The 21,533-nt window shown below is 29.0% G+C and overlaps 1 protein-coding gene across 3 annotated transcripts in view; it reads right to left on the bottom strand.

Annotated features, from left to right (window-relative positions):
* LOC142239417 (uncharacterized) overlaps window positions 1-21,533 on the bottom strand; it is a 151,079-nt gene that overhangs the window by 28,822 nt on the left and 100,724 nt on the right. For 2 of the 3 annotated variants that reach the window (XM_075311203.1, XM_075311204.1), the window contains one exon: window positions 6,894-8,888. In XM_075311203.1, coding sequence (XP_075167318.1) covers window positions 6,894-8,882 — 1,989 coding nt within the window. In that variant the 5' untranslated portion in view covers window positions 8,883-8,888. Of the gene's footprint in view, window positions 1-6,893; window positions 8,889-19,846; window positions 20,001-21,533 lie in introns of those variants that run through there. The other variant, XM_075311202.1, reaches the window with a different exon arrangement.

The raw sequence follows: 21,533 nt of genomic DNA, 5'->3' as shown, positions 1-21,533 counted from the left end.
CACAATTTTGTATAAAAATAACATTTTGACTTTTCTATAGAAAAAAAAATTGGCCAAATATTCCATAGAAATAAAAAAATTGACAAAATTTTCCATACAAATAAAATTTTGACAAAACTTTCTATAGAAATAAAATTTTCTTTAAAAATAATATTTTGACAAAATTTTCTACAGAAATAATATTTTGACATAATATTTTATAGAAATACAATTTTGACTAAATTTTGTATAGAAATAAAATTTTGACAAAATTGTCTGTAAAAATATTATTTTGACAAAATTTTATAAAGAAATACATTTTTGACAAAATTTTCTATGGAAATAAAATTGTGACACAATTTTCTATAGAAATAAAATTTTGACATAATTTTCTATAGAAATAATATTTTGACAAAATTTTCTACAGAAATAAAATTTTGACAAAACTTTCTATAGAAATAAAATTTTGACAAAATTTTCTATAGAAATAAAATTTTGACAAAATTTTCTATAGAAATAAAAATTTAACAAAATATTATATAGAAATCAAATTTGACAAAATTTTCTATAGAAATAAAATTTTTACAAGAAATAAATTTTTGTCATAAATAAATTTTCTATAGAAATAAAAGTTTGACAAAATTTTCTATAGATATAAAATTTTGACAAAATTGACAAAATGTTCTATAGATAAAATTTTGACAAAATTTTCTATAAAAATAATATTTTGACTTTTCTATAGAAAAAAATTTGGCCAAATATTCTATAGAAATAAAAATTTTAACAAAATTTTCTATAGATTTAAAATTTTGACAAGATTTTCTATAGATTTAAAATTTGGAAAAAATTTACAAAATTTTCTATAGAAATAAATTTTTGACAAAATTTTCTGTAAAAATAATAATATTTTGACAAAATTTTCTATCGAAATAAAATTTTGACACAATTTTCTATCGAAATAAAATTTTGACAAAATTTTCTATCGAAATAAAATTTTGACAAAATTTTCTATCGAAATAAAATTTTGACAAATTTTTTTATAGAAATAAAATTTTCACAAAATTTTCTATAGAAATAAAATTTTGACAAAATTTTCTATAGAAATAAAATGTTGACAAAATTTTCTATAGAAATAAAAATTTTGACAAAATTTTCTATAGAAATAAAAATTTAACAAAAGTTTCTATAGAAATAATATTTTGATAAAATTTACTATAGAAATAAAATTTTACCAAAATTTTCTGTAGAAATTAATTTTTGACAAAATTGTCTATAAAAATAATATTTTGACAAAATTTTCTATAGAAAAAAAATTTCGACAAAATTTTCTATGGAAATAAAATTTCGACAAATTTTTCTATAAAAATAAAATTTTCACCAAATTTTCTATAGAAATAAAATGTTGACAAAATTTTCTAAAGAAATAAAATTTTGACAAAATTTTCTATAGAAATAAAAATTTAACAAAAGTTTCTATAGAAATAATATTTTGACAAAATTTACTATAGAAATAAAATTTTGACAAAATTTTCTACAAAAATAATATTTTGACAAAATTTTCTGTAGAAATTAATTTTTGACAAAATTTTCTATAAAAATAATATTTCGACAAAATTTTCTATAGAAATAAAATTTCGACAAAATTTTCTATGGAAATAAAATTTCGACAAATTTTTCTATAAAAATAAATTTTTCACAAAATTTTCTATAGAAATAAAATTTTTAGAAAATTTTCTATAAAAATAATATTTTGACAAAATTTTCTATAGAAATTAATTTTTGACAAAATTTTCTATAAAAATAATATTTTGACAAAATTTTCTATAAAAATAATATTTCTATAGACAATAGAAATAATGTTTTGACAAAATTTTCTACAGAAATAAAATTTTGATAAAATTTTCTATAGAAATAAATTTTGAAAAAAAAACTTTCTATAGAAATAACATTTTGACAAAATTTTCTATAGAAATAAAATTTTGACAAAATTTTCTTTAGAAATAACATTTTGACAAAATTTTCTATAGAAATAAATTTTCTATAGATATAAAATTTTGAAAAAATTTTCTATAGAATTAAAATTTTGACAAAATTTTCTACAGAAATTGTGTTTTTTACTATGACTTTTACAAAATCGAAATTTTCTTCCCGCATGAACTTGTCTGTTTTGCCAAATTTGTAAAAGACTATTAGCAAATAATTTTGTTATAAACTTTCTCAAAATATTAAAATATTTTTGTTTTTCAAAATTATTGTATTATATCGGCTCAAAAATTTCCAAACAGAAGGTACTAAATCAATCGCGGGGGTACTATGGTACTGACCAAGGTGATAAAGTGTTGAAAAAAGTACTATATTACTGCATTTTCAATCCCTGGTTGGCAACAGTTGGTATATTCTCATCAGGACTATGAATGCCTAACTTCTGTTCAATGCGAGGGATAGAAAGTGAGAGTTACCCAATTGCATTTATAACTCAATGATAGAGGATCATAATCAAGTAGAATATGGCATATTAAATAATGACATATAAAAAAATGTTGCAAATATTTCTACGATAAATCTGAGAATACACACAGAACCCATGAAAAGTGTTACTACAATGTTTTACTAATCGCAAGACGATCCAAATTTGTGAAATTGAAGAAAATTTATTGAAATAACTTTTTTTTGGTTATTTAAGAGAATTTTTGAAGGAAAACATTGGGATTAAAAATTATTAAAATGTCTTTAGCGCTATATGAAGTTCAAGACAGACACAAATTGCATCGGTTATACTAAATTCGGGTTTACTTGCTTCAAAAAAAAATACTTTATAACAAAGGGAAATTTCGATTGTCTAAAATTTTATTCCTCAGGAAAATAGTTTTTCTTGGAGTGCATGTATAGACATACAATAAATGAGAAAAATTATCTGCAGCTAAAAAGTCGACTTGTAAACATGTATGCTTGGCTGAAGAATATTCCCATATTCTTTATCAAAGCCAAAATACGATTGATTACTTATATGTTTGCCAAGATTTTTCTCTACATCTTAAACTAAGCTTCCCAAATTGGTCAAATAACAAAATTTTGCGACGTATATTCTTTGGCACATCGTTTACTAATTGTCTACTACGTTTTTAATGGCTTCCCATAAATTTGCAGATAATTAATGGCATTATCATCATCATCATAGGTAAAGATGGCCAGTTTGCGCCTCAAGCATATCAAAGTGTTATCGATTTATACGAGTATTTGACATAATTCCAAAGAAGGATAAAAACACAAAACAAGAACAGAAAATATGACAATAACAAAAAAATTGGTACTTTTCCAAAGGCATCTGGCCTTGGCCAATGGATTGTATAATGATGGTATGATAATGTGGCAAACAAAAATTGCATCACTTTTGGAATAAGTGAAGGAAGAAGAGAGGAAAAGCACTTTGTAAGCCTATGTCTGCCATAATATGTATCAACACTGTAGGTTCTAGTTATACCATGCACAGTGGGATGAGTTAAACACAAAAATGTTATTAAACATGACTGCCATTCGTGAATGAGTAAAGACAATTTTTTTCACACCAAAAATCGAATTCTTTTCCCGGAAACGAACGAAATTTTAAACCATCGAAATTTCCTTTAAAAAAGGCATCAGGCCAAGATAACCAATGTAATGATGGTTGGTGGATGATGTGGCAAAAAACATTGCAGTTTGGGACAAGAAAAATGAGGAAGAGGAGGAAAAGTGCTTTGCATACGATGCACAATGGGGTGAGTGAAACCAAAATGTTATTAAAACTAAGTCAAACGTGGCAACCGATACTACAAATAACGATTTTTTGTTTGCCCTTAAGGATACAACTCTAAAAAGAAAATAAATCTTCGTTGCACAGTGGGATAATATAATAACAAGGTTGTCTTTTGTGAAAGAGTAACGACAAACGAAATTTTAGACTACTGAAGCATTTTATTGTTTTTAAAGTTGTTTCTTTCAGGCCACGTCCGTAGGAACAAAATTTTGTCAAAATTTTATTTTTATAGAAAATTTTGTCAAAATTTTATTTCTATAGAAAATTTCGTCAAAATTTTATTTCTATAGAAAATTTTGCCAAAATTGTATTTATATAGAAAATTTTGTCAAAATTTTCTTTCTATAGAAAATTTTGTCAAAATTGTATTTATAGAGAAAATTTTGTCAAAATTTTATTTCTATAGAAAATTTTGTCAAAATTTTAGTTCCATAGAAAATTTTGTCCAGATGTAGTTCTTTAGAAAATTTTGTCAAAATTTTATTTCTATAGAAAATTTTGGCAAAATTTTATTCCTATAGAAAATTTTGTCAAAATGTTATTTCTATAGAAAATATTATCAACATTTTATTTCTATAGAAAATTTTGTCAAAATTTTATTTCTATAGAAAATTTTGTCAAAATTTTATTTCTATAGTAAATTTTGTCAAAATTTTATTTCTATATAAAATGTTGTCAAAATGTTATTTCTATAGAAAATGTTGTCCAAATGTTATTTCTATAGAAAATTTTGTCAAAGTTGTATTTATATCGAAAATTTTGTCAAAATTTTATTTCTATAGAAAATTTTGTCAAAAGTTTAGTTCTATAGAAAATTTTGTCAAGATGTAGTTCTTTAGAAAATTTTGTCAAAATTTGAATTCTATAAAACAAAATTTTTTTGTCAAAATTGTATTTATATAGAAAATTTTGTCAAAATTTTATTTCCACAGAAAATTTTGTCAAAATTTTACTTCTATAGAAAATTTTGTCAAAATTTTATTTCTATAGAAAATTTTGTCAAAATTTTAGTTCTAGAGAAAATTTTAGTTCTATAGAATATTTTGTCAAAATTTTAGTTCTATAGAAAATTTTGTCAAGATGTAGTTCTGTAGAAAATTTTGTCAAAATTTTATTTCTATAGCAAATTTTGGCAAAATTTTATTCCTATAGAAAATTTTGTCAAAATGTTATTTCTATAGAAAATATTGTCAACATTTTATTTCTACAGAAAATTTTGTCAAAATTTGATTTCTATAAAACAAAAATTTTTTGTCAAAATTTTATTTCTATAGAAAATTTTGTCAAAATTTTATTTCTACAGAAAATTTTGTCAAAATTTTACTTCTATAGAAAATTTTGTCAAAATTTTATTTCTATAGAAAATTTTGTCAAAATTTTAGTTCTAGAGAAAATTTTAGTTCTATAGAATATTTTGTCAAAATTTTAGTTCTATAGAAAATGTTGTCAAAATTTTATTTCTATAAAAAATGTGCTTAACATTTTATATAGTAAAATTTTTTTTCTACAGAAAATTTTGTCAAAATTGAGTTCTTTAGGTTAGGTTAGGTTAGGTTAAAGTGGCAGCCCGATTAAGATTCAGGCTCACTTAGACTATTCAGTCCATTGTGATACCACATTAAAATTGAGTTCTTTAGAAAATTTTGTAAAAATTTTATTTCTATAGAAAATTTAATAAAAATTTTATTTCTATATAAAATTTTGTCAAAATTTAGTTTTATAGAAAATTTTGTCAAAATTTTATTTCTATAGAAAATTTTGTCAAAATTTTATTCCTATAGAAAATTTTCTTAAAATGTTATTTCTATAGAAAATATTGTCAACATTTTATTTCTATAGAAAATTTTGTCAAAATTTGATTTCTATAAAAAAAAATTATAAAAATGTGATTTCTATAGAAAATTTTGTCAAAATTTTATTTCCATAGAAAATTTTGTCAAAATTTTATTTCTATAAAAAAAATTGCCAAAATTTTATTTCTATAAAAAATTTCTTAAAACTTTATTTAGTAAAATTGTTTTTCTATAGAAAATTTTGTCAAAATTTTTATTTCTATAGAAAATTTTGTCAACATTTTATTTTTATAAAAAAATTTGTCAAAATTTTATTTCTATAGAAAATTTTGTCAAAATTATATTTATATAGAAAATTGTCAAAATTTTATTTCTATAGAAAATTTTGACAAAATTTGATTTCTATAGAAAATTGTCAAAATTTTATTCCTATAGAAAATTTTGTCAAAATTTTATTTCTATAGAAAATTTTGTCAAAATTTTATTTCTGTAGAAAATTTTGTCAAAATTTTATTTCTATAGAAATTTTTGTCAAAATGTGATTTCTATAAAAAAAAATTGTCAAATTTTTTCTATAGAAAATTGTCAAAATTTTATTCCTATAGAAAAGTTTGTCAAAATTTTATTTCTATAGAAAATTTTGTCAAAATTTTATTTCTATAGAAAATTTTGTCAAATTTTTATTTCTATAGAAAATTTTGTCAAAATTTTATTTCTATAGGAAATTTTGTCAAAATTTTATTTCTATAGAAAATTTTGTCAAAATTATATTTCTATAGAAAATTGTCAAAATTTTATTGTCAAAATTTTATTTCTATACAAAAATTTTGTCAAAATGTGATTTCTACAAAAAAATTTTGTCAAAATTATATTCCTATAGAAAATTTTGTCAAAATTTTATTTCTATAGAAAATTTTGTCAAAATTTTATTTCTATAGAAAATGTTGTCAAAATTTGATTTCTATAAAAAAAAGTTGCCAAAATTTTATTTCTATAGAAAATTTTGTCAAACTTTTATTTCTATAGAAAACTTGTTAAGCTTCAAGAATTTATTTCTATAGAAAATTTTGTCCAAATTTTATTTCTATAGAAAATTTTGTCAAAATTTGATTTCTATAAACAAATTTGGTAAAATTTGATTTCTATAAAAAAGTTTGTCAAAATTTTCTTTCTATAGCAAAATTTTGTAAACATTTGATTTCTTAAGAAAATATTGTGAAAATTTTATTTCTATAGAAAATTTTGTGAAAATTTTATTTATATCTATGCTTATTTCCATTGAAGTTTTCCCAAAGTTTCCCCATAAGATCTCATATAGCTTTACTTACCTCTTCAATTTCCAACAGAGTAGCTTTCATATTTTGCAATTTTTGCTCAGCATTCATACTGGCACCGCTAACTTTAAGACCCAATGCTGCCATGGGATCTGTCTTCAGTTCATGTCTCTCCTTGCGTAGCTTACTCAATTCCGAGAGTATATTCTTCATGTACTTGTCATTGAGGCGATCCGCCTGGGAGGGTTTATAGCCAAATTTCTGTTCATATGAATCCTCCAATTGGCCAAGTTTCTTTTTCAGAGCCGTTACACGTTTATTGATTTGCCTCAAACGTTCCTCGGGCGATTGGAAAGACATAACACTGGGCAATACTTGTTGCATGATCTCACGCGTTTTCATATTCTCCAAAGTGGTAAATGCACGGAAGGTATTGATTGTGGGATCCATGACATCATCGTCATCCAGATCATTGGCCAACAATTGGGCAGCAGTGGGATTTTGTTTGTGGAAGGGTTGCGGGAAGGGTTTAACTTTGGATAATTTCGCTGCTGTATCCATAGATTCGGCAAGATGAGGCCTGACGGCAGCATAACGTCTACTCAAGACAGGAGTTTGGTCTTCGGGTACGGAACGATCCCATGGCAGTGCTTCCTGTGCTGAGGTGGTATGGGGAACTTTATGTAGACTACTTTGACTGTTGCTCTTGCTGCTATTGGCCGACGATTGCTTCTGCAATGTCAAGGGGTTGGAATGTTGAGAAGCCAAAGCGGTTATATGGACATCATCGGTGGAACCATTCGATGAAGCCGTAGGCGATAGACTTTTGGCCATAGATGATGCTGATGATGATTTGGTGGCCGCCGTATTATTGAAGTCAATTAGATTATTGTCATTCAAATCATTGGTTGGATTGAGACTTTTCTCCAGGGTTTGATTGGAGGATTTCTTCGAGACAAAGCCCCGTCTTTCATATTTCAGTGCTGACAAATCGTATTTGTACACATTCTCATCATTCAACTTGGCTGGCAAATATTTCGCAGAGCTTGCTGATTTTTTGGTAACGCCGGACGCTTTACGTCCCGGAGGAGCTCGGGACTTGCAAAAACGTTCACTGCTACGGCGACGCTCATGTTCACATTCACTGTCATCGCTATCCCGATGTTTGCCATTATTGCCATTCGAGCTGAAACATACCCGTATGGGTGAGTGCCTTTGCGAACGAGCCGGACTTGTCTCGTAACGCGATCTCCTGGTCATATCCTTGATGGGTACGCCCACCGTCCATGCTGGCCGATTTGGCAAATTGCCATCGTTTTCATCGCAACCAGACTTAATGGCCGTGGCACAGTCACGATCACAGTCGCCCTTCAGCTCCTGTTCGTAGACCTCATAGGGCGTACGTTTAAAATCTTCGGATGAGACCCGCCTAATATTCTCTACATTTTTATTATTGTAATTCGATTTAAGGGCATTAACCCCCAAATCGGCCGGAGTAGAGGCCACATTATTGTTATTCTGCAATTTGCCATCCTGTGGCAATAGTTCTTCACTATTCGAACGTTGCAATTTACGATCCTGGGTGGTGGAGGAAGTACTATCGAGACGCTCTTTACGTTTACGTGATTTCTGCCATTCCAAAGGATTTATGATCTCCGGAAGATAGGTGGAGCTAAAGTGTGAGTGTTGTTCTTGTGAATTTTTATTATTTTCCAATTGTTCAGCTGGTATTGGGGAACCATGACGCTGTTTGTGTTGGTGGTGATGATGTTGATGGTGGTGTTGGTGTTGGTGGTGGTGCTTGGAAGGTGAATGATATTCTTGATGTTTTTTATTGATATGTTTGCATTCTTCTGGGGTATTAGCACCGGATGATGAAGCCGATGATGATGACGAAGACGACGACGACGACGATGAGGACGAAGACGAGGAAGAAGATGATGGATTTTTACAATTATTACTACGACAAGATGCTGACGAAGATGATGAACCAGTTAGACGACTTAGGTCATCTTCGCTTAGTCCAGTATTAGGATGGCGCATGCCGCACTGTAATTAAAAGCATACAAAAGAAAAACATTAGCTATATTGATTTTTTTTGTTTAAATTGAAGTATTTATTTTTTATATGAAATACAAATTAATATTAGTCATACGCTCCAGTGGTTAATGATATTGCTAATTAGTATAAATCATACGCAGTGGGGGTTTATATATAAAAAATAATCATACGCTCTAGCGGACTGTAATATGAATAGACATATTGAAATATCTCTATGGACGTTGCTCAGCAATTTTGGTGAAATAAATTTATAATACTACAACATACTAAATGAAGTATTATTAACTATATTTTATTCATGTAAAGTAATAGAGTATGTTGGAAAGTAAAATTCCATGTCATTGTCCCTTTGAAATTTCTGTATCTAAGCTCTATAATTGCAAATAATCTAGCAATTCTCGAAAATATTAATTGATATATTATTTTCTAAAACCTATCCATCTATCATATCTTACCACATTTTGTTCCTCATAACACAGACTATTAAATCATAATGAAATTTAATCCATTTACTTGTTATTTCATGACAGCCTCGGTGTATACATTTTATTTCCCTCGAATGAAAAGTCACGTCTCTGAAACAGGCTAGGTTAATGAGAAAAAAAATTCCATAATAACGGCAAGTATTGTAAAACTATACCTAACGCCCACATTCATTTTCAAATTATCTCATCATCGTCATCATCATCATCACCGTTTCTATTGTTGTTTTTTTAGTCTAGTCTAATGCATTTAACGATATCTCATTTGCTACAAATCACCTGGACAAATGTTTTACAATATTATTTGAAAATAAGTGGAAATACTTAATAATAAAATTCGTTAAATGAATGTCCATTTAAGTATATTGATAAAATGCTATATGTATCTACACCAAAAATAAAATCTTATCGATTGTCAATTGGGTCTTAGTCACAGGCCATTGATTTTCCAGAATAAATTTTGATAAAAACAATAGAAACTCTTATAAATCACTGAATGTTCTTGAAAACAAAACAATGGTTTATAATTTACCCCCACCAATTGAATAAAGTTATACTAATTAAAATCAAGATTAGATTATAGCAAACAAAAAAAATGTTACGTATTGGCAATGACCAGTCGCAAAAGGAAGAATCAATACATTTGCTATTTTAATTAATTTACGGCTTTTTCCCGCTGATTACTCAGCTCTTAGCCGGTAAATAGTATATCAAAATATAAAGGAATTAAAAAAAAAATAATAAAACATTAAATTGAAACATCGATAAATGTAGAAATTCTTTGCAAGCTTATACAGAATAAAAGTAAACTTTTTTTTTTTTTTTTGGGGAAGAATGAACTAACTCGTGACTACACATTTTGAGATTTCCACAAAGCTTTATTAAAACGCTGTTGTACTTTTTAACTACAGCTCACGAAATCACACCCTCTCATAGAAGAAACAAGTAAGGAAAGTCTAAAGTCGGGCGGGCCGACTATATTATACCCTGCACCACTTTGTAGATCTAAATTTTCGATACCATAACACATCTGTGAAATGTGTTGGGGGCTATATATAAAGGTTTGTCCAAATACATACATTTAAATATCACTCGGGCGGAACACAATGTTAGTAAAAAACAAGTAAGGAAAGTCTAAAGTCGGGCGGGGCCGACTATATTATACCCTGCACCACTTTGTAGATCTAAATTTTCGATACCATATCACATCCATCAAATGTGTTGGGGACTATATATAAAGGTTTGTCTCAAATACATACATTTAAATATCACTCGATCTGGACAGAATTTGATAGACTTTTACAAAATCTATAGACTCAAAATTTAAGTTGGCTAATGCACTAGGGTGGAACACAATGTTAGTAAAAAATATGGGAAACATTTAAATCTGAAGCAGTTTTAAGGAAACTTCGCAAAAGTTTATTTTTGATTTATCGCTCGATATATATGTATTTAGGAAAATTAGAGTCATTTTTACAACTTTTCGACTAAGCAGTGGCGATTTAACAAGGAAAATGTTGGTATTTTGACCATTTTTGTCGAAATCAGAAAACCATATATATGGGAGCTATATCTAAATCTGAACCGATTTCAATCAAATTTAGCACACGTGACTATATTACTAATTCTACTACCTGTGCAAAATTTCAACTAAATCAGAGCAAAAAATTGGCCTCTGTGGTCATATGAGTGTAAATCGGGCGAAAACTATATATGGGAGCTATATCTAAATCTGAACCGATTTCAACCGATTTCAAAATTTCAACCAAATTGGGGTAAAACTCTGGCTTCTGGGACCGTATTAGTCCATATCGGGCGAAAGATATATATGGGAGATATATCTAAATCTGAACCGATTTCAATAAATTTTGGCACACTTGACTAAGCTACTAATTGTACTCCTAGTGCAAAATTTCAACCAAATTGGGGTAAAACTCTTGCTGCTGGGTCCATATTAGTGCATATCGGGCGAAAGATTTATATGGGAGCTATATCTAAATCTGAACCGATTTCTTCCAAAATCAATAGGTTTCTATTCTGACCCAAATTAGGAACATGTGCCAAATTTGAAGGTGATTGGACTTAAATTGCGACCTAGACTTTGATCACAAAAATGTGTTCACAGACAGACGGACAGACGGACATGGTTATATCGACTCAGGGACCCATCCTAAGCATTTTTGCCAAAGACACCATGTGTCTATCTCGTCTCCTTCTGGGTGTTGCAAACATATGCACTAACTTATAATACCCTGTTCCACAGTGTGGCGCAAGGTATAAATATGGGAAACATTCCCAGCAAAAACTAGACAAGCACATCTCATTACAATTGCCATTACCAGGAGTAAAGCTGTCATTACACGCCATTACCAGGAGTAATTGCCATTACCATGAGTAAAGCCATTACCAGGAGTAAAGCTGTCATTACACGTTGCATTACATTGCGGTGAGTTATAATGACTAACTTTGAATTATTATTTTCAAATTTTTAGGCAGTTGGCTGTTAATGACTTAATAAAATAGAATAAATGATGGTACCATTAAGTATAATTATTCACATAATTGAGCATTTAATTAAAAAATCAAAAAGAATATGTAATGTAACGTTAATGCTGATGATTTTTACGTTAAGAAATTTTTATCAGAAATAATTCATAATAATTGTGTTTTAAATAAATGACATTATCATATTATGTTTTAAATAAAAGCCTTCTTATACCTCATTCTCATTATACTTCCAAAATGCACTTAAACTAGATTTCAAATGCCATTTGCCTTATAAAAAAAGGGGCTTAAAATCCATTTTTAGTACATTTCGAAACTAATGTGAATTGGCTATTGGATATATTATAACGTAATTCACGAATCCAACTCTCTTAAACAACCTACATTTAAATTCTATTTTAAGTGTGAAACTAATTTGCGTGTAATCTGATTTAGATGATTTATTAGATTTTTTGTTTATTTATACAATATTTGTTTCTCTTGAAGTAGTGCTCCTATTACAGCATTACTCGCCATTGTAATCGGCGATAGAAATCAATATTTTCGAGATTTGGTTGCCTGAATAAGTGGCTATTTTGCAAGCTTTGGTGTATCCACGAATAACTGATTACATATTAGGTGATTATATGCTTTAAAAACACTACTTATTTCATGGCCGAAAGTATGCCTGGGGAGAAGTACGTCCTCCTAGGACATGCGTATATAATTGTAATTCGGAGCGATGCCAATTAATAAGAGGTTATTAATTTTTAAATAGGCTTACCTACAAGATTACCGGGTAATGAGAGTTTTTGCTTGGTTTTATTCTAAACCAATTTTGAGGCAACTTCGCAAAAGTGTATTTACGATTTATCGGTCGATAGATATGTATTAGAAATAAAGAAAATTTGAGTCATTTTTACAAGTTTTCGACTTAGCAGTGGCGATTTTATAAGGAAAATGTGGGTATTTTGGTCATTTTTTGCCCAAATCGGAAAAGCATATATATGGAAGCTATATAGAAATCTGAACCGATTTCAACCAAATTTGACATGCATACTTAGTATTTTAATTCTACCCACTGTGCAAAATTTCACGTAAATCGGACTACAACTTTGAACTCTGTGGTCATATGACGGAAAATCGGGCGAAAGATATATATGGGAGCTATATCTAAATCTGAACCGATTTCAATAAAATTTAGCACACTTGATTACACTACTAATTGTACTCATAGTGCAAAATTTCAACCAAATTGGGCAAAAACTCTGGCTTCTGGGGCCATATAAGTCCATATCGGGCGAAAGATATATATGAGAGCTATATCTCAATCTGAACCGATTTCAATCAAATTTGGCACACCTGACTATAGTACTTAGTGTTCTCCTGGTGCAAATTTTCAAGCAAATTAGGGTAAAACTCTGGCTTCTGGGTCCATATAAGTGCATATCGGGCGAAAGATATATATGGGAGCTATATCTAAATCTGAACCGATTTCAATAAAATTTGGCACACTTGACTACACTACTAATTGTACTCCTAGTGCAAAATTTCAACCAAATTGGGCAAAAACTTTGGCTTCTGGGGCCATATATGTCCATATCGGGCGAAAGATATATATGAGAGCTATATCTTAATCTGAACCGATTTCAATCAAATTTGGCACACCTGACTATACGACAAAGTGTTATGTTTGTGCAAGCAAATCAGGGTAAAACTCTGGCTTCTGGGTCCATATAAGTGCATATCGGGCGAAAGATATATATGGGAGCTATATCTAAATCTGAACCGATTTCAATAAAATTTGGCACACTTGACTACACTACCAATTGTACTCCTAGTGCAAAATTTCAACCAAATTGGGCAAAAACTTTGGCTTCTGGGGCCATATATGTCCATATCGGGCGAAAGATATATATGAGAGCTATATCTTAATCTGAACCGATTTCAATCTAAATTGGCAAATTAGGGTAAAACTCTGGCTTCTGGGGCCATATAAGTCCATATCGGGCGAAAGATATATATGGGAGCTATATCTAAATCTGAACCGATTTCTTCCAAAATCAATAGGGTTCTATTCTGACCCCAAAACAGGAACTTGTGCCAAATTTGAAGGCGATTGGACTTAAACTGCGACCTAGACTTTGATCACAAAAATGTGTTCACAGACAGACGGACGGACGGACGGACAGACGAACATGGCGAGATCGACTCAGGGACCCATCCTGAGCATTATTGCCAAAGACACCATGTGTCTATCTCGTCTCCTTCTGGGTTTTGCAGACACATGCACTAACTTATAATACCCTGTTCCACAGTGTGGCGCTGGGTATAAAAATAGTAAATCTAACCAGTGAAGGAGTTTTTATGTAATTTATCAAGGTCCGGTAATCTAAAAACGTCAATTTTTTGTTTTAACTGATTTTTAATTATTTTATTTGTATTTTTGATTTCTTGTTTGTTCCTGCAAAATCTTATTAATATATTTTCTATAAACAATATTAAAAAATCGCTGCCTAAAAGTATACAATATCTGACAACTTTTTTAAAACTCATTGGAAACAAGAATTTATCACCCAAATACTCAATATTTTATTTATTCATTTGTTATATTTTTAAAAACAATAGAAAATATTAAAGCACTAGCTACAAAGGCCATCGGTTTAAGTACTGAAAAAAATTATGTCTATAATCACGGTCTAAACCAAAAAGCAAAAGGCAAAATACGTTTTCAATATTTGTTATTCAATATTACCTTCCCGTTAAAATAATTGGTCCCCTAAAAATCTTTATTTCAAAATATAAAAACCTAAAATAATTAATCCTGTGCAGTATATACCATCAGCCTAAAAATAGGCTACAAAAAAATCATCTTCAAGCCATTTAATTGGTTTATCCTGCAGTTCTTCCTGTTTATTCAAACTTTTATGTAATTTCCTGAAATTTCAAACAGAAATGTCCATTTATTAAAACGCAATCTCTGTACAATATTTTTCTCCTTCTTCTATTATTACCAATAAACACGTGCCCACGCAAGTCCATAGAAAATTTGCACGAAAACTATTCACTCTGCTTTTTACCCTTGTAGTATGGCAATGATTTCGCTTAATTGGCATAACACAAAATATTGCATGGAAAATTGTCTATCAAAATTTATTATACAATCCATCCATCCTATGAACAGCAGTAGAATATTTGCGGTTTGTAATACAACTTATTTATTGCCTCGTCACTATTCAAAACCATTAATTATTTGAATGACATATTATGGTGTGGAGCGGGGAGTTATTTTTCCCCAATAGCAAAGAGGAAATTTTCTTTACAAATGATATTCATAACTCATGGTTGCTCCTCTCATCCAGCCAGCCTTTTTATTAATAATATAATGAAAATAGAAAAATGGAAATTTGAAAAATGCCCTCTCAGGGCATATGATTAATTTCGACGGGTGTTATGACTGCATGAGTATTCGAAAACAAATAATTCACCATTTTCGGATCAAGTATAATTACAAAATATGTAATTACAATTGACATTGATAGCAGAAAAATTAAAATATAACGTCAACCATCAAGCACGGCAGCCTCTTCTTGAAATCTGGAACTTAGGAAGATATTTTGACTTATTTCTAAAATTCTCCAGCTAGATTCGCCAAATTTGTATGAAATCTTTCATTTAATTAAATATCCTCCATTAAGATTAAGATTATTAATCGTAATTTAAACATTTTCTCTAAAGAAAACCTCATTAAAAACATATACTCAGTATAGTAGATAAGGACTGTAGGAATCTCGATATACTAAAGGATTGAGAAACAATAATCTCTGTCAGCAATATGTATTGTGTATTGTATAATTCTTGAAAATTTTGTAAAACCATACAGGTTTATACACATTTCATTTTACCATGTAATAGAAATAACAATAGAAATCCTAAAGGTATGAAACCACAGAGGTATATAGAACATGTAATATTTTCCGCCTTTTAGTGTAATTTACATTATTTTAGAATTAAGAAAATAAAACATAAACTTATTTCTGATTTGGAAGATTTTGTAATGCATTATTTTTAAATATAGTAGATGGGGATTGTAGGAATCCCATTAGCAACCGTTAGAATGCATACAGCTCACAATTTTCTTGTGACAACTGTCAATTTTACTTTGTATTATATTGGACAAAAATTAAATACCATATAAATTGGTTTGTGGTGATCCATTTATTTAAAATAAGGTCATTTATGGTGCAATAGGTTATGGTGCCTTGCCCAAAAAAGGCACGTACTTCAATCCCAATTTCGACTGAACACCAAAGAATTGTTCAGCATTTGGTTTATGCCCTATATGTAATGCTGGTGATATTTCCGAATGTAACAAAGTTTTCTAAGTGGTTTTGTCGTAATGTGAAAAGCCGTTCGGAGTCGGCTATAAGAAGCAGGTCCCTTTTCATTGAGCTTAACATAGAATGTGAAAGTACCCATTGAGAAGAAAGACATTCACCACCTGTGGTATCATAATATACTAAATATCACAATGGACTGAATAGTCTGAGCTAAAAAAATATCGGGCTGCCACTATACCTATCCTAACATATAGTAGACGGGGACTGTAGGAATCTCATTTACAACTGTGATCAACTACAATTGGCAAAAACCCGTGGCACTATTTTACGAAATGCCAAGATTTTTTAAATTTTATGTTTGTTTTTCTCCTAATAACAGAATTTTTCTTTATTGAAGATTGTTCCATAGGTATTCTAACATGAATAATTCACCGAAATTAAAAACCATCTAAACTGATTTTGGATGATATTGACGATCTATTCGTTTTAATATATGCGAAATTGATATAAACTATTATAACTCAGCAAAAAAAAAAGCGTCGCCAAAAAAGTAATGAAAACGTTCTTTTTGGATCCAAAAGTGGTGCAAAATTAACGCAGAAGCGATGAATTTAACATGGGCTTGTCATAGGACGGAAGTCCTCCATTTCAACAGCCGTAGCACTGAATTTGCATCACTTCTTTAGGTGTGATCAGAATTCAATGTTTTGGATGTAAATTAAAAAATTCTGTGATATTTTGTCAAATAAATCATTTTTATAATTTTTTATAATTTTAAATGGATTCTAATCCTTGTCGGAAACGTTTGACCTCAAATATTTTCAAAAATTCACAGTTTTTTTACGATTGGATATAGCATTTTTGTCGACAAAATTTAAATGATTTGTACCATTTTATGAATTCTTACTCTGTTTTTAACCTATTTGAAACAAAAACAAGTTAAAATTATCCATTGAAAGTATGAAAAAAACCCATGTCATAAAAAATTGAATTAAAATAACTGGGTAGTTAAAATAAAGAACACTACTGGGAGTACATTTTCTGGAAGTGCTTTTAGAGTTCTGCCTTTGGAAGAATTTCCAAATTTTTTTGCTGAGAAGTCAATATAGTAGATGAGGACTGTAGGAATCTCTTTTGTAAAAATTATCTGGGACCAACTACAAGTGGTGGCAAAAAGAAAAACTAAAAACAAAGTGAGAAAGCACACAACGCCTACATCTCGAAACATAATACTGGACCAAAAGTAAAAAAAGGCGCTAGAATTTAACTCAATAACAGATTGAACAGTAACAGATATTGCAGATATGCTAAGACTATTAATTCTGTAAGCCCTTCCCACATAATGTATTCAATATAATCCTCATATGTTCTTTTCTTTTTTAAGTTCCGATGCTTATAATTCATCATGATCATCCAAAATTTAAGTTTTTTTTTTTTAATTTAGTCCAAGTTTTATTCTTTTAGACTCATAAATGGCTATGCTGGAGACCGTCGATGTCGTTCAATTTGTTTTTATATAAACCCCATATAGTATCATCTCTAGATTTTAAGAGTAGTAATGTCAATACGATTTTCTTGACTTCCTGAAGTCTATCAGAGACCTTCATTACTTAGTATTTACTAAGCTTATGTCCGAAGAGCTAAGCATTGACAATGTAATATATCTCAATATAGTAGATGGGGACTGTAGGAATCTCATTAACAGAAAGCAAAGAGATCAACTAAAATTGTGGGATAATAGTAAGTAATCACTGAAAGGAATTTGAACTTAAACGAATCCACTAAAAACATCTAGATTCATTTTAGAAATGTTTAACAAAACTGTATTACAAACGCTGATATTATTAGATTTCCCGCCGGAAGATTTTTTTATATATAGAAATATTTTTTTCTACTTTTTCGTAATTGAAGAAATTGCAGTTAAGATTTGTAAAAACAAAAAATTAGTAGAATTTAACTCAATAATAGAATGGACAGTAACTAACAATATTGCAGATATGCAAAGGCTTTTAATTCTGTATGCCTATCCCATATAATGTATTCAATATAATTTCATCTGATCTTTTATATGTTTTATGCATATCGATTTTATTTCATGATTATCCAAAAAAAATAAAGTTTTTTTTTAATATAATTCAAGTTTTATTCTTTAAGACTCGATGTCGTTCAATTTGTTTTTATGTAACCCCCCATATAGTCTCATCTCTCGATTTTAATTTCGAGCACATAAAGTCGAAATTTTAATACGATTTTCTTGAATTCCTGAAGTCTATCTGGGGCATTCTTTAATTAAATATTTACTTAGTTAATGTTCAAAGAGATTAGCATTCATAATGCAATATATCTCAATATAGTAGATGGGGACTGTAGTAATCTCATTAAGAGAAAGCAAAGAAATCAACTAAAATTGTGGGAAAAATATTAATTAATACGATTTTCTTTAATTCCTGAAGTCTATCAGGGACATTCTTTAATTAAATATTTACTAAGTTAATGTTCGAAGAGATGACAATTCATAATGTAATATATCTCAATATAGTAGATTGGGACTGTAGGAATCTCATTAACAGAAAGCAAAGAAATCAACTAAAATTGAGGGAAAATATTAAGTAATCAAAGAAATGAATTTGAACTAAAATGCTGTACTCAAAATAAAAAATGAACCCACTACTAATATTATGTAGATTAATTGTAGAAATTTGTAGGAAAAAAATGTTGACTAATTGTAGAAATGAAAAGATCTAAAAAAAACACTCTATTACACACGGCGATATTATAAAAGTATTTCTCGTCGAATTACGGAAAATTTTATACATATATAATATCTTTCTCGTTCAATAAAATTTCGTATTTGAAAAAAAATCAGTTATAATTTGTAAAAATGTCCTTGGGCTCATACGAAATTTAAAATGGGCAAGTTTTTGGTAAATTTTAGAAATTTTAGCAGTACTCTAAACTACTTATGTGAAATTCGAATTTTGGTAAAATAAAATTCTTCGTTTGGATATAAATTTCTCTATATATTTTGGTAAAAGAATTTTGGGAATATTGGGAATTTTAACTAAAATTTCCGTGAACTAAAATTAAGATAAAATAAAAATAAATGGTTTCAGTGACGGAATTGAAATTGCTAAAGTTTTCAATTTAAGCTCCCATTTGTCATTCTTTTTGTTTTAGATAAAAGAAGAATTAATGATCTCTGGGAGGTAGGGATCATGGATCGAAAAAACCAAAGCTTTATTAAAATATCGCAAACAGAAAATAAAATTCAATTAGAGACAATTTTTACCCTGATTTTAATGTTATTGATCCTAGATTTAAAGCTAGATTGGTCCCTACAAAATGTCTGTTTTAAAAAAAAACATATGTAGTTTGGGATCAATACCCAAATTCTTAAGGGTAAGGTCAAAATCTTTGGATCTCCTAAAAAGTTTCCCTATCAGAGCCAAAAAATTCACATCCATAATGTAGGATGTACGTACATACGAGTATGTGTAATTTATAGTCGCTTTTTATTGTTTTTTGTTTTTGGTTTACTTTCGCAGGTCATCTACCCCCGTAGATTACAATACATGGAAAATATTTACAATCAATTCATTTAGTTCATTATATATATTTTTTTAATAAGAACCATGCATACCAGCAAATAACTAATAATCCTTGGTGCCATAGTTGTTAGTGAGGGATGCAGAAATTTTATTATTAGTAATATTAAATTAATTTTTAATATATATTTTTTTTCAATATGATATATTTTTTTCTTTTTTGATAATATCCGCTTAAATAAACACACTCGCTTTTTTATATTTCACAAAAATATTTTCTTTTAAATCACACTTTTGTCACGTTAAACACTGCACTTGCGGCGAAAATTTCAAAGATTATAACTACCAGTATTCATTCAGAGTACTCGTGTAAATTCTTTTGGATATAATTTTGTGGAGATTTCTCAGTTTCGGTATCAAAGTGCAATTTTTATTATTATTGTTTAATTTTTGTTTTTTTTTTATTGCTTTTTAGAAAACACCGTACATGTTGTCAACGCTTTGGTGGTGCTTCATCAACTGTTGGTTGATTGAATTTAATTAAATTCAATTAAGAATATCAATGAACTGCTGATGTATGAAACTTATATAAACTGCATTATAAATTGGATCAAAGAAAAAAATCATAACATGCTGATTTTATTATTTTTTTTTTCAAAAACACTCTTCGTTTTTGTAGTTGTTAGTAATTGGCGTTAGTTTAACTTTTTATGTCGAGCTAATGCGTTTTTCATCCATTTATTTAACATAATTTACCATTAATAACATAATTGCTTTTTTTTGTTTAAGTTTTTTATTTAAATTTATTCAATTTTTGGTTTTTTAATGGAAGACAATTTTTTTTTGTTTTTGAAAATTGTTCTTGTTTTTATTTTATTATTTTTTTTTCAACTTGCTTCAGCAATGTTCACTGTGCAAAATCTAAAACACAAATAATTATATTTTCTCTGAGTCAAGGCAAAATATATGCAAAAAGGTTGCCGATATCGTATGGAAGAAGAGTCCCCTAAACGGCCTCCTACAATGCCTGTCTACTACGCGACAAATGATCGTCATCTGATAACGGTGGCAAAGAAGAAACGCCGCATATACTCACTCTTAGCTCAAAAAAATGAGAGCCAAGAGGGTGCCAGAAAGCAAAAGAAAACTTCTCGATATCTTTAGAGAATGTACGTGCGAGTGTATGTGTTTGTTAATATTTACCCACAATAAATGATTCTATTATTCACAGGTACATTGAAGCGTATACTCATTTTCTGACCCTGTTTTCTCATTTTCTTACTCTCTATTGCTCTCTCTAGCATTGAATTAGTAGGTAGGTGATGCTCTCCCACCCTCAAATATATTCAAGCTACCTGTTTTCATGATCGTCTAAAGAAAATGAAGGCATACCACTCTTTGGCATATTCTTCTTCTACCACATTTCCAGACATACGATAGTTTGTAAACAAACACGATGTTGTTTACTGTTGTTGCTTTTTTGGTTTCTCTTGATGTTGAGTAGGTGCATATGTAGTATGCTATGTGTGCATGCCTATTAATTGGCCACTATGATTGATTAAGATCACAGTGGTAGGCATTTAAAGCAAAAGTTTCTGATAGTTAACAGGTAACCAAGAAACGAGTGGAAAATTCCCAATATTTAACTCAAAAAAAAAAAAAAAATTCCACTTACAGTAGAGGTTGGACAAAATTAGTTTGCTGTCACAAAATTGAAATAAACAACAAAAGCTGAAAAGAATTTCTGAATGACTTGTAGGTATTTTAAATATTTTTGTGTAT

This window comes from Haematobia irritans, chromosome 5 (assembly GCF_050003625.1).
Source record: "Haematobia irritans isolate KBUSLIRL chromosome 5, ASM5000362v1, whole genome shotgun sequence".
NCBI lineage: Eukaryota > Metazoa > Arthropoda > Insecta > Diptera > Muscidae > Haematobia > Haematobia irritans.
Note: the sequence above shows the minus strand (reverse complement) of the source record. Positions and strands in the feature narration are given on the sequence as shown.